At 40.2% G+C, this 12,269-nt stretch overlaps 1 protein-coding gene across 1 annotated transcript; it reads right to left on the minus strand.

Annotated features, from left to right (window-relative positions):
- Positions 1-1,601: 1,601 nt before the first annotated feature.
- On the minus strand, positions 1,602-6,011 carry GJD4 (gap junction protein delta 4). Its single transcript, XM_061348348.1, has 2 exons — positions 5,948-6,011; positions 1,602-2,788 (listed from the first exon to the last, which is right to left on the minus strand). Exons 1-2 carry the CDS (start codon positions 6,009-6,011, stop codon positions 1,602-1,604), a joined length of 1,251 nt encoding a protein of 416 aa, XP_061204332.1.
- Between the last annotated feature and the right edge of the window lie 6,258 nt (positions 6,012-12,269).

Consider the following 12,269-nt stretch of genomic DNA (forward strand, 5'->3'; position numbering starts at 1 on the left):
TAATGAGTCAAACTGTTCTAAAGACTTTTGCATTCACAGGAGAGAAAAGGAAGAATGGGGAAGCTGTTGCCCTTTTATGTTCTGCACAGAGGAGCCAGCCACTAAGTCATTACAGAAACTTGTTACGTGGCAGGCTAAGAGCAATACTAGATCTGTGCCTGGGTCTAAACAGTGTGATAGCTACTCCAGCTCCAAGCAGTATCTGCAAATACTAGGTCTTGTCACCTTCTGAATAATCTGTTTTACAAGATGCTACCACCAGTACCTTTCTCTGAGTACATGCTCCTTCACATCCACTCCCACTGGTGATCTGCAGGTATATGCAACCTTCAACCCCCACTGGCTTGTAGCTAAAAGAAAATTCATCTTACACACTGAGGCGCTTCATGCTGGACCACGCTTATGTAAATGCAACAGAATTAACATTGAAGGAAAGCACAAAGCATGACAGTAATAAAATATTCTGTGACTCACTCAATTTAGAAACGTTTTCAAATGATTAGCATAAGTCTGTCAGACAAAGAGGGTGAGAACTTTGACACAAACATTGCCACTGTATCCTTCATTCAGGGTAGGAACCATTTTCCCTAAGCCCAGATCTGACATAATCATGTTGTGGGAGAAATAGGTATATGCAGAAAGTGACTCACCTTACCTTCAGAGATGCCTAAAAGAGGTCAGGTGACTCATTCCTCCTACTGAAATCAAGACCCAAGTGTGACTATTTCAGACTGAGACTCATTAAACCTTGTAGATGTGTCAGTCGTACATCTACGTGAGTGCACAATAAGTAATGCCAAGACATGGGCACTGGTGCTCAGGCCCCTGCACTGCCAAGCTGATGGAGCACTCTCTGATACCCTTCTGGCTGATACCCATCTAGTTCTCTTCTGAGCAATTCTCAAGCACAGGACTATTCCCAACAGGTAATCTGGGTGAAGCAACCTTGCTTGGGATGCTATTAGAGTTGAATAAATCAGATGCGACCAGACCAGGCCAGCTAACACCAGGGGCAGAGAAAGGTACTTCCATGGCATTGCTAACAAGGTTAGGTATAGCCTTCCATCAGTAAGATACAGGGGGTTTTTACACATTAACACTTTGCTACAGACCATGTGTTTTTATTTTATTCACTGTCTACTCATCTTGCTTGAATATCCTTTCTTAGAGTGGGCTTTGAGAATATAGTATGAGGAGATAAAATAACCTTGTGAGAGCAGACAACGTACAACTGTGTTTGAAAGTCACATCTTTCATAAGCTCAATCTTTTGCAATAAAACAAGGTCAGGGTAAACAAGCGTTCACAAGTACTTCTGGAAACCAGGTCAGTCAAATCAGTGGCAGGCAGCAGCATTTTGAATTCACACTCAGAAAAAACAAAAATGTGTTACATTTTTCAAAGAACAGTTCCCTTAATGTAATATCTTTCCATCTCCAATCCAAGGTTTTTGCTTCCTCATCAGTGGAGGAACACACCATAGTAGAGTGTCTCTGCAGCATAACCACAGCCAAGAGATGTATCTGAAACTACCTGAAACCTTGTCACAGTGATGCAATGACTTGTCCTGCCAGGATCATAGGCCAGTGGTTGCTCAGGGCTTTACACCCATTCTGACTTTTTTGACCTCAAGCAACTAGTACTGCTGTAATTTGATTGTGCATCAGAGGGTTTTAGCTCAGCTGAAGGGTAGTATCCTAAAAGCTTACTCTGAACTACAGAGGAAGAAACTCCAAGGTGAGACTTGATCTGAGGCCTCAAAGTCAGGGGAGTATCTTTAATGAAGTCTTGCTGAAGCTTGGGTCTCACTTGTCCACATGTAGTTCCTTGGTGGTCACCAGCACACAAGGGTACTTCAGCACTATCTTGTTTAACAGCAAGATCTCTTGGTATACAAGGCTTATTGCTGTTGCTGTTAAGGTTAGTGCTAGCATTCTGCTGAAAGACCACTTCCGGATGAAGAGCAGCCACTTCTTCCTCTTCAGAGAGAAGTGAGCAGGAGCCATCACTGGTCTGGCTGCTGTTTGATACTGGATGGTCCTGATTTTGAGGTGGAGAAGAGCTACCATTCTGTACTGGGGGAAGGTTTAAAATGCACTCGTTCTCTTCATGCAGGTTTGCCAGCAGCTTGTTCTTTTGGTTTCTTACTGTCAGTCTGCGGAGAGCACAGCAGAGATCAGCAAGGCTAAGCAGAAAGGTTAGGCTGCTGAGTCCCCAGACGAAAATCATCATGATGGATTTCTCAGTGGGCCGAGAGATATAACAGTCAACCGCACTTGTGCAAGGTGAATGGTAGCAGGAAAAGCGCTCAGGAACAAAAAATCCAAAGAGGAAATATTGCACAGCTGCAAAGGCAGCCTCAAGTAGTGTCCTAAAAAGAAGATGAACAGTATATGCCCCAGAAAAATTAAGGACACTTAGGTTGTGTGCACCACAATCCAATCTACTGACAACAACACTTGTACAGAGCTCTTTCAGGTCTTTGGGACTTGATAAGCCCTTATTCTCTTTGCATCCATGTGCCAAACAGTGCATTTTTACAAGGTACATAGCTACTTTGTGCAGAACATAAATACTGAATGCAGCATAAGGTAGCAGGATAGACACAGTCTGAATGAGCCAGAATCTAAAGTGAGAGACAGGAGAGAACAAGTCATAGCAAACATTGGAGCATCCTGGTTGAAGGGTGTTGCAGACAAAGCGCTCCTGCTCATCTTGGTAGAGTGGATAGCCTGCTAATACTACCACTGCCATTCGCAGCATAATTACTAACATTAGCCAGACCTTTCCTAAAAGGAAAAAAAAGGTAAGAAAAAGAGTCAGAGCACTGAGATTGAAAGGAAGGCAGGTACAACAGTGATATGCTCTCTATACACAAAACATTTGAAGAACTAGCCTCTGTAACCCTCCTTAATAACTTCTCTTGAGGTTGGTTTGGACTTGGTCTGAAAGTTGTGTGAAAACGTGTTAAGTGACACATTCCACAACCTTCATCTAGACTCAACAGTGTAGGAGTTTGATGTACAATAATCCACGCCAATGCAAACCTCAGCCTAATGAAAACTACTCTAAATATGTCCAAATCTAATGAAAAGAGTTCACAACTAAGTTAATAATCCCATTTCACTTACGGTTCTTCCTTGCTGTTGGGTTCATACCTCCACACCCAAATTTTGTTTGATTTTGGTACTATAGGTCAGCTACCACAGTATGAAACTTCTAGATACACAACACTGTTCCATGACATAGTATTTGTTCTTGGTCTTGGTCATGGAATTGTATGTAAACTTTACTACAGTAAAGAAAATACCTCTGTTGTGTCTACACTGGCATGTACTAGTGAGCTAGTTAACAAGTGCTACGAGGAAACATATGAAAGATGTTCTACAAATGTACATCTGTGTGTGTACATGTGTAGCCCAATCATTGCTCTCTGCTGTTTCTTTAGGTGCCTCACCTCGATCATGTCTTTCAACCTTGGTGCGCAGCTTCTCTCTCCATTCAGACCAAAAGCTCCCTTCTGTCTTGATACCAAGACCAAGTGAAGCCTTACAAGCTTGGCATTTTCATATATTGCTTATTTCATCTTTCCCTGAATTTTTTCTTATGATTGTAGGGCTTGGTCTCATCCACTTTGATTGGAAAGATCAGGCCTTACACATATTCCATTACAATAACACTGAAAGATCAGACATCGGTACACGACGTGTCATATCTTTTGAATGAGACTATATTGTTCATTACAGTTTATTGGAGGACTTTGGATGAAGTAGGTTTTTTTATTAAAAGGTGTTTTTTTTTTTTTTGTAGTTACACGCACACTGCTGTATTACTGACAAACTTATTCATTAAAAAAAAAAAGAAAAAAAAGAAAAAAGGAGAAAAAAAATCTTTTTTTTGGACAAGACAGGAAGGCCTAAAGATACACTGTTACATTGTCAACAAATTGAAAATTTACTCTGTAGAAATGCATGGAGAAAAGCCAACATCTGAAGTTAAGTTTAGTGCTTGGATTTCTCAAGTTTCCTTTTGAGTCCTGTCACAAGCTCCCAATATAGTTTTGAAAATTAATTTAATTTAATAATCTGCTGCCTTAATTTCACATATTTTTAAAACATGCCAAGGTAAGTGGAAAAAACCTAACCAGTTAGGAATAAAAAGCAAGCATACAAAACGGGGAAGAGTGATAAGATTAATTCTGCGCTTTAAGGAATGGTTAAAAAGCCAGTTGTAACCATAGACGGACAAACAGCAAGAGTCAGTGACTTGAAAGAAGAACATTATATGGAGTTAATGACTGAGAAATGCACTGAAAATCTCAAGTCATTAATAGTGATTGCACATCTCACATGCAGACAAGGTTTTAAAGGCAGTTTGAGAAACAACACCAATGGACATTCTAAAGGTTTTTTAAAAATCCAAATTTTTTAAAAATCCAAATCCCAAAGCATTTTTTCTTATAAAGTATATGAGTATTTACAAGTATTGTCTTGAATAACATTCTTTTCTGCTTTCCATAAAGTTATTTCCCTGTAGTGGGTGTGGATATTAAAATACTCAAACATTTGCTCAACACTGTATGATAGCTGTTGTTTCACTGAACATGGAGTTTGGATGCCCTATACAAACCATTTGTGGCAAGTAGGCTGATTATGGGCTAGAATAGTAAAACTGCACCCTGAAGCGGAAAAACTTCAGCTGCAATAAGGTTAAGGATATAGCAGCCATATGAGAAATGATCAGAAAAAATTGCTGCTCCCAGCAAAATAAGATATTATTTAACCATAAATAAATTGAAGCGTTTCCATTTTATCTTTAATCACCTGAACTTCAGTGGTGGCTTTGCTGTGCTTTCAGCTTCCTGCATTGGGTGATAGGCTGTATTGCTACTCTCTTTCCGACATTGTGTGGGTCAATAGAAAACACCATCTGCACAGAATCAGTTATCTTTAGTATGCAATGTTTCATCCTTAGGTAGCATTTTTTCCCTGCAAGGACCTCAAAGTGCTTGAAGCACATTACTTAATTAAGTTCAAAATACTACATGCTATTTCACTATCAATTTTTAATTAGAACATGTACAGTAGGGAGTGCTGCTTAAGAAAAATCAATGGCTCCTTAGGAAGTATAGTATGACATACATTTTAGAGATAACCCCTCCACATATCACCTTCCCTAATGACTCAGTCTTGATTAAACATACAAGAACAAGCCCCTTCATCCCCCTCCCCTGCGCCTTAGTTGGATACTCCCTGCAATGCACAGCACAAACTACAGCAGTTGTCCATGACTGGAGGCAAAGGGTCTTTGAAAGGCCCTTGAAAGTTTTTCTCTGTCTCACACTTTGCTCAAAGTAGCCCACGAAAAAGAACAGTGTCTTATTTAAATATGGAGGAAAAAGGGAAAGTGCTCAGTTGACTGCTGAGGAAAAAACAACTGTATTTCTTTTAAATCATATGAACTTTTGTAAAGCCTGAGAAGCAGTGGTAATTAACTACAAATGGAATAAACCAAAAACTTCTGCCTGTAAAAGAGAGGGTTTTTTTTTTCCTTCTTTAAACTTTTTAATTCACTGCTAAAGCTATTGTATACATTCTACCATTCACTTTCTATGGTATAAATAAAGCATTACTTCTGTGTGTTTTCACCATGACCCCTACAGCAGCCATTAGAGCTGACTGGAAACTCAGGCACCAAGAGCAGACAAATTTTAAAACCTTGTCAGAATACTGTACATAAACTTCAGAAAAAAAGAGTCTGTGAGAGAAGGAGTAGGAATCTGTTTTAACAAGAAAAGAAAGACATTAACCACTCATATCATTTATCTAAAGAACAGTTTCTTATTGTAAGGATCACAGAGGCGTAGCTAGAAATTATCAGTAGGACATTTGGGCGGCTTCAGGATACAGAGCAGCAAAAGAAAGAAGAGGCTCTTTTAAAGTACTTACCCACAATAGTCACATTATAGTTGAGTGTGACAATCAAAAATCCCAGTGAGTCCCAGTGTTCCATCTTTGAACAGTCTCACAATACCTCCAGCTTCTGATGTCCTAACAATTTTGGCATTTCCAAAGGAGATGAGACTTAGGGAAGAAAGAAAATAAAAAAGAAAATTAATTTTAAGGGTAAAGAATGGAAATGAGCAACTTGGACACAAGGACATACTGATCATTATTTTGATGATCTATCTGTTAGTTTGGGATGCTGAAATAAATAATCTTAAAGCTTTAACACTTTGTCTTGCAAAAGCTCTAGCTTCTCAGGTCCATTTGTTCCTACCTCTTGTGTGGATCCTCTGTCCAGACAACTGCAAGCAGACAAACAACAACAGGAGTTATCTCTGCCATTGTAGGCTATTCTTACCCTCCGGGGCATACCAGCCTCCTGGCATTGCTGAGATGCTTCAGTGGTGAAAGACAGGGAGAGGGGAGAGAAGGAACAGAATCATAGATGAGGAAAAGAGACCTCTCTGCAATCCCCTGAGAATGCAGATGAATAATAGAAGGAAAAGGAACAGAAAAGGATGAGCACCCCTATGTTTGAAAGGCACTTCCAATTTAGTTCACTAGAGCTATCTTTTTGCAATTTCCCAAAGCAATTTTGTTTCTAAAGCACAGCCCCCCTGACAGGACACCATGGCCCTGTCAATCACAGCCAGACCAGCTTTTCTCCTGTGTGCTGAGCTAGCCAGCAGGTCGAGTCCCCCCAAAGGCAGGATGAAAAACAGGGGAAGCTTAGGAAAATAAAAGGAAGAACCAAGAATAGGGCTGTTTTCCAAGATGCACAAGTCACTTACTTTTAATCTGTATTAGTTCTTTCTGCCTAAACTGTTTGGTACTCTGGGCATCACTCAGAAAATCTTAAGGCTGTTTGCCCACCTTCCTGAAACCCCAGCAAGCCTCTCCAGCAACAATGGAGCAAGCCACCGCCTCAGAGCAGGACACCCTTGGGCTGAGCACTTCTGGACTGCTTGGTGCAATTGCACAGTATGTTCTTAATGTCATGCGACTGTGCTGTACCCCACAAGTACAAAGCATGGCTGGAACCGAGAATCTCAGCTTTTCTTTCCTCACCCCCACTGTACACAATTCCCTTGCAGAAAATAATCTACTACCATCTTCCACCCGCTCTTCAACTACTTATGTGATGTTACTCTGTCCTTTTTTAGTTTGTGCTGTCCACTTAATGCGGGTACTTATTGTCAGGAAATAGTAACTAGAAAAAAATCTGAAAAAGGAGTCCAAAAGTGGCATTGAGACTAACTGACATGTTAACAACCATTCCTTCTGCTACAGTTTTATTCATGGTGTGTGATGATGGTTTTATCTTCATTGCCCCAAACACACACAATTTTATTTTTTCTGAGTTGTGTGTGTGTGTGTGTGTGTGTGTGTGTAAGAAGTGTGGAAAGGGGGGAAAGCTGGAGGAAGGGAACAGAGAAAAAGTACAAACGGGCAGGATATAAATGATGCTAAGATATGAAGGTATTCCTTGTTAAATGTCCTTTGTCAAAAATAGGGTCAGGAATGCCAAGATGGTGGCAGGATATGAATGCTCAGCAGCTGCATGCACACAATAGGCTATAAATTGTCCCTGTCAACATTGCCAGTTAAAATATCCTTGCTCGTTGTTGCTGAGAGACCTCTACCATTTGTGAAAGAAGGACAACAGCTAGGGACTTAAGCCCCCAAACTGCTGCCTGCAGAACTCTATCAGACAACAACATCTGATCCCACATCATGGACAAACGGAATTAGGATGGCTCGTTTTCTTCTAAAAGAAAGGAAGCACTGTTACTCTCCAGGCTCACTGTGTGCCTAACTTAGGGCTGGGATTACATAGGAAAGCCTAAATTTTATTTTAGCTTTTCCAGACAACTTCAGGATTGTTGTGGTGGTTTTTTTTTTTTTTTAATTTAATTTTAGTTTAGTTTAGTTTTTCCTAACCGCTTGTATCTTACTTCAATCCAGTACTTCTTTCTGTGGTATGTCCTCTTCCCCAGATCAGACTGGAAAGGGACCCAGTCTGTCTAGCAGTCCATGACACCTCAGAGCCAACAGTGATTTATTGCATCTTGAACTCTCCTTTGGCTGTGATCTGGAACACTTTCATAAAAGAAAGGCAGGGAGCGTAAACATAACCAATGTCAGGGCATGCACTGCAGTGACAAAAACTGCCGTTGAAGCACAGCCATGTCTGTAGAAGGACAAAAACACAGGCAATAGGCCTGCTCTTCAAGTCACTATCATCAGTCTGACTTAGGGCTGTGGGCTGTGGGGTCATTTTAAAGTGTTTAGTCTCTGCAAAAGCATAGCCTGTAGTTTCTTCATCCCTTGACTCAGCACTATCTTTCAGGCCAAGCTTCCCATCTGAAGATACTCAATATTGTATTTGAATATACTCAGCATACAAGCCCCCTTATTTATTATTTTTCATTAGCTATTCCCTGTACTCCCTGTTTGTTTGTAAAGACTGTAAGTAAATAGGGAGAGCAGTATTACAGACATGGTTATATTAAAAGGGACTCACTCCATCTCTGCAGTGCCACCAGTTGGTATGGCATCTTCTTCCACACCAGAGGACAGGCATGTGGCACACACAGACCCATCCCTCCATACATGTTGGATACTAAAATCTCGCAGACAACTATTCCAGGCTATAAAGTTGCCAAATGAATTGCAGTCAATTCCAGTTAAATGAGAGAGGCAGGTAGAAAAACTGACATGGTTTGAGTAAAGCTGAACTTGGGAACCCAGCAGTATCTCATCATGTCTGATTTTAGAAGGGGTCCTAAAAGCTACTGGAAAACTTTCAGAGACCAACAATGAAACATAAGAAGTTCTAACTGAATCTATTTTAAAATTCACAACTGCTGCCCACATATCTAACCCCTTACCACAGATCCAGGGTTTGATCCTGCAGAAATCCACAGATGTGACTCTGGTACTGTGTGAGTGACTCGATGAAACTCTCTGAACTACAGGGACTGCATCCCAATGTGGACCTGTGTCACATCCCTAGGCTAAGACCTGGGTTACTTGGCACAAAACAAATACACCTCACCTAGATCTCGGATCAGAATGACATCCAGAGGTAATTGCAAAGGTTGCTGGAAGCCACTTCAGGGCTTCCCAATACAGGATCCAACCAGTTCCCTGAAGGGTGCCACAGTCTACACCATATGCCAACCCCTGCCCCAGACACTAGAGACATTCCTCTGGTAAAGCAAACCCCAACAACATCTGTCTTACGCAGCCACCATCTACAAGTGTAAGTGTAGTGAAGAGGGAGTTTCTACAAGAGGTTGTGCCTGACAATAAATCAGTCTCTCTCTACCAATTTGAGTAACGTTAAGGCAAAGTAGGTCAGCAGCATAGCAGCTTCCCCAGTATAGAAGGGGGTCTGGCATTTTGGTCCAATTTCTTTAGCAAATTACTATTTAAGAAAGAAAAACCACAGATGTATATCTAATATTTTAAAGTCTAAATTTAAAATCTATTTAGAATTCTTCTAGTTAGCAAAATTTGTGTATTAGTGACCAGTTGCAGTAAATCTAGCTCTTCTATAAAGTGATCTGTAAATCAAGAGGAGAAAAATTCTATTCAGGAGGGACAGTAAATATCAAAACTCAATTAATCTTCATGTCCTTATTTTTAATCTTTATGAAATGCAGCAGAAGGACAGCAAGCTAGCCATGAAGGAAAATAGCAAAAAAGGAGCAGGAAGAGCTGCACAGAATAAATGTTCTTTTAAAGACATACATAGTATATATGCATGCACATAAACATGTCAGACAATCTTCAAAGTAATCCCACGGTGTGTGTAAAAGCCTACTATAGCATACACATAGCAAAGGAGCCAGCATAGCGTGGAAAGCCCTTGCTTTACACAGGCACATGCAGTGTTGCACACTTCACATTCCTGGGGACCTCCGTCTGTCTGCTGCTTGGATATCACTGCAGGCAGAATATGTTTAAAAGCAGCCTCTCCCCAAAACAGCTACTGTAGCTACACAGACATGGTGAAAGCAAGAATATCACAACTCCAGAATTAGGGCTATGGACCCTACACACATGGAGGCAGGAGAATGGTGAATGTTCTCCATCATCCAATGGGGAGCTTAAACAATGTGTACCTACTCCCCAGCCTCAAACCCACTGGTCCCAAGAAGTGGCATAGTTCCAAAGGTATTTTAGGAAACTTACAAAAATCATGTTCCTCTCCCCCTTCCCTTTCAATCTATCTCCCAGGAAAGGATACACATCCACTCATGCTCAAATATATTTAAATGTCTATGTGTGCATGCGTGAAGCAGTTCAGAAGGACATCCAGAATAGCTCATTTTTAACTGCTCATATTGACTGGACTTGATAACTTCCACACTAGCTCAGTGACCTCAGATGCTTAAGCCTGCTGCATATAGTGCCTTGCATATGTCTTCTTGTCTCTCTCTTCCCCTGATAATTTAGTAAATCCAAAAAATGTCTGTGTTCTACTGCATGCGCTTAAGGAGTTAGCCTATTCTCTTCCTTTGCCTCAAACAGATCCCCTCACTATAAATATTTAAAAGGTCATCTTTCTAAAGGGAACCCACTTTTAAGAGGACACAAATGGAAAAAGCAGCTCTCCTTCAGACTTTGGCTCAGCAACATCAAAGCTATTCAGCCAGGAACTTTAAATATTTCAAGAGTAATCTGAAGGGAAATTAAGTAACGGGAAGTATACCCTCATTCAGGAGCTCAGGGCCAATCTCTTCAAAACTATTTAATTTTACTAAGTAGTAAAGGTACAAAGTGAGTCCATGGAATTTCCAAAAGCACATTACTAATATCTGCTTGACTCCCACTGGACTAGGTAGGATGACATTGTTACTCAAATTTGCTCTGCTGTAACTCAAATCTGGTATACCAGAGGTTCCAGCCATTTTTTAGGATTTTGCAGATGCAAATCTGAAGGTTTGGAAAGTTCTGGGATCCTGTATTTTATGATGATGCTGGTGATTTCATGTTTCATTAGTGCCCAACAACTGACACTAATGGGAGGCTAAGATCTTTTGCTCAAGCAGGTCCAAACCTTTAGACAGGCAAAAAAACCCAGCCCCATGGTGTGTTCATATAAGGGAAATTGTTTAAATAAGAAAAATGCCTTAAGTAATTGGGAAATAGATTTTATAATAAACAGGGATGGCAAGAATATCTTCGTCTGGCTATGCCTTAAATGTAGTGCTTATATGCTATCACTTTTCAGTATGAACATTGCGGCGTTTGTGGAGAGCAAATGGATTCCTGTTTTCAACATGCATAACAAAAGGGGTTATTGTGCAGATTCTGGGTATCAGTAAATAAATCTGTCATCTCAGATTTAACATACAGACAGCCGCTGTGGAATTAAAATAAGAGTTCTTTACACCTTCTTGTATTTCGTATCTGATCATTTTAAGAAATAAAGCCTATACTGTTGTGTCTGTTTTGGACACTGACACTGCTTTTTCTTTCACTATGGACACATGAATTGTAACTATGTGGTCATTCAAACCAAGCACTGGGGACCATGGGGAAAAGGCTAAACTAACACAGAAATGAAAGAGGAGAGCCAAAAAGAGAAATGGGGGAAGTTTCCTCTGTTTCACATACAGTTTTAACCTCAGGAATCACTGCAGGCAGTCTGGACTGTGGATTTCTTCTCAAATGTAAAGAAATGTTGTTTTCAAGTTAAATTCATGTCTGTGCAGAAGTTAAAAGGTACATTCTTTTAAAGCTCATCTACATCTTGAAAATATTACTTTAAATCACCCCCAAAAGCTGTACTCTGCATAATAAAATCCTTATCTGGAGGAGTATTTCTGTCTAAAAAGAACATGTACTTTTATTACACTGTTTCACAATGAGAGACTTTGATCTTCAGCTGTGTTTAAAGAACAAAGAAGGGAAAATCTAATACTCCTCATAGTTGCTACTCACAATTTGCTAGGAGAAAAAATTGCAGATTTCTTGCCTTAATATCAGGATCTACAATTTACATATATACATCTAACCACAGGATATCATTTAAAGGGCAATACATGAGTTATCATCTTAATTTTATGAATTCATGAATTTGTTTTGACCTTAGTCTGTGACCTGCCAGTAATCTGTTTATAGAAGTTTAATATGGCTTTGTAAAAAGTACTTTTTGCCTCAGCAACACCTTTCAGTTCACATGGGTAAAGGGATTTTGTTCACTCCAAGATGTCAGGTAGCTTCTGCTGAAAATGCTGTCAGCACTGATAAC

Source organism: Neopsephotus bourkii, unplaced genomic scaffold (assembly GCF_033783945.1).
Source record: "Neopsephotus bourkii isolate Nb327-2 ecotype Australia unplaced genomic scaffold, CSIRO-AGI_Nbou_v1 NB_53, whole genome shotgun sequence".
Taxonomy (NCBI): Eukaryota; Metazoa; Chordata; class Aves; order Psittaciformes; family Psittacidae; genus Neopsephotus; species Neopsephotus bourkii.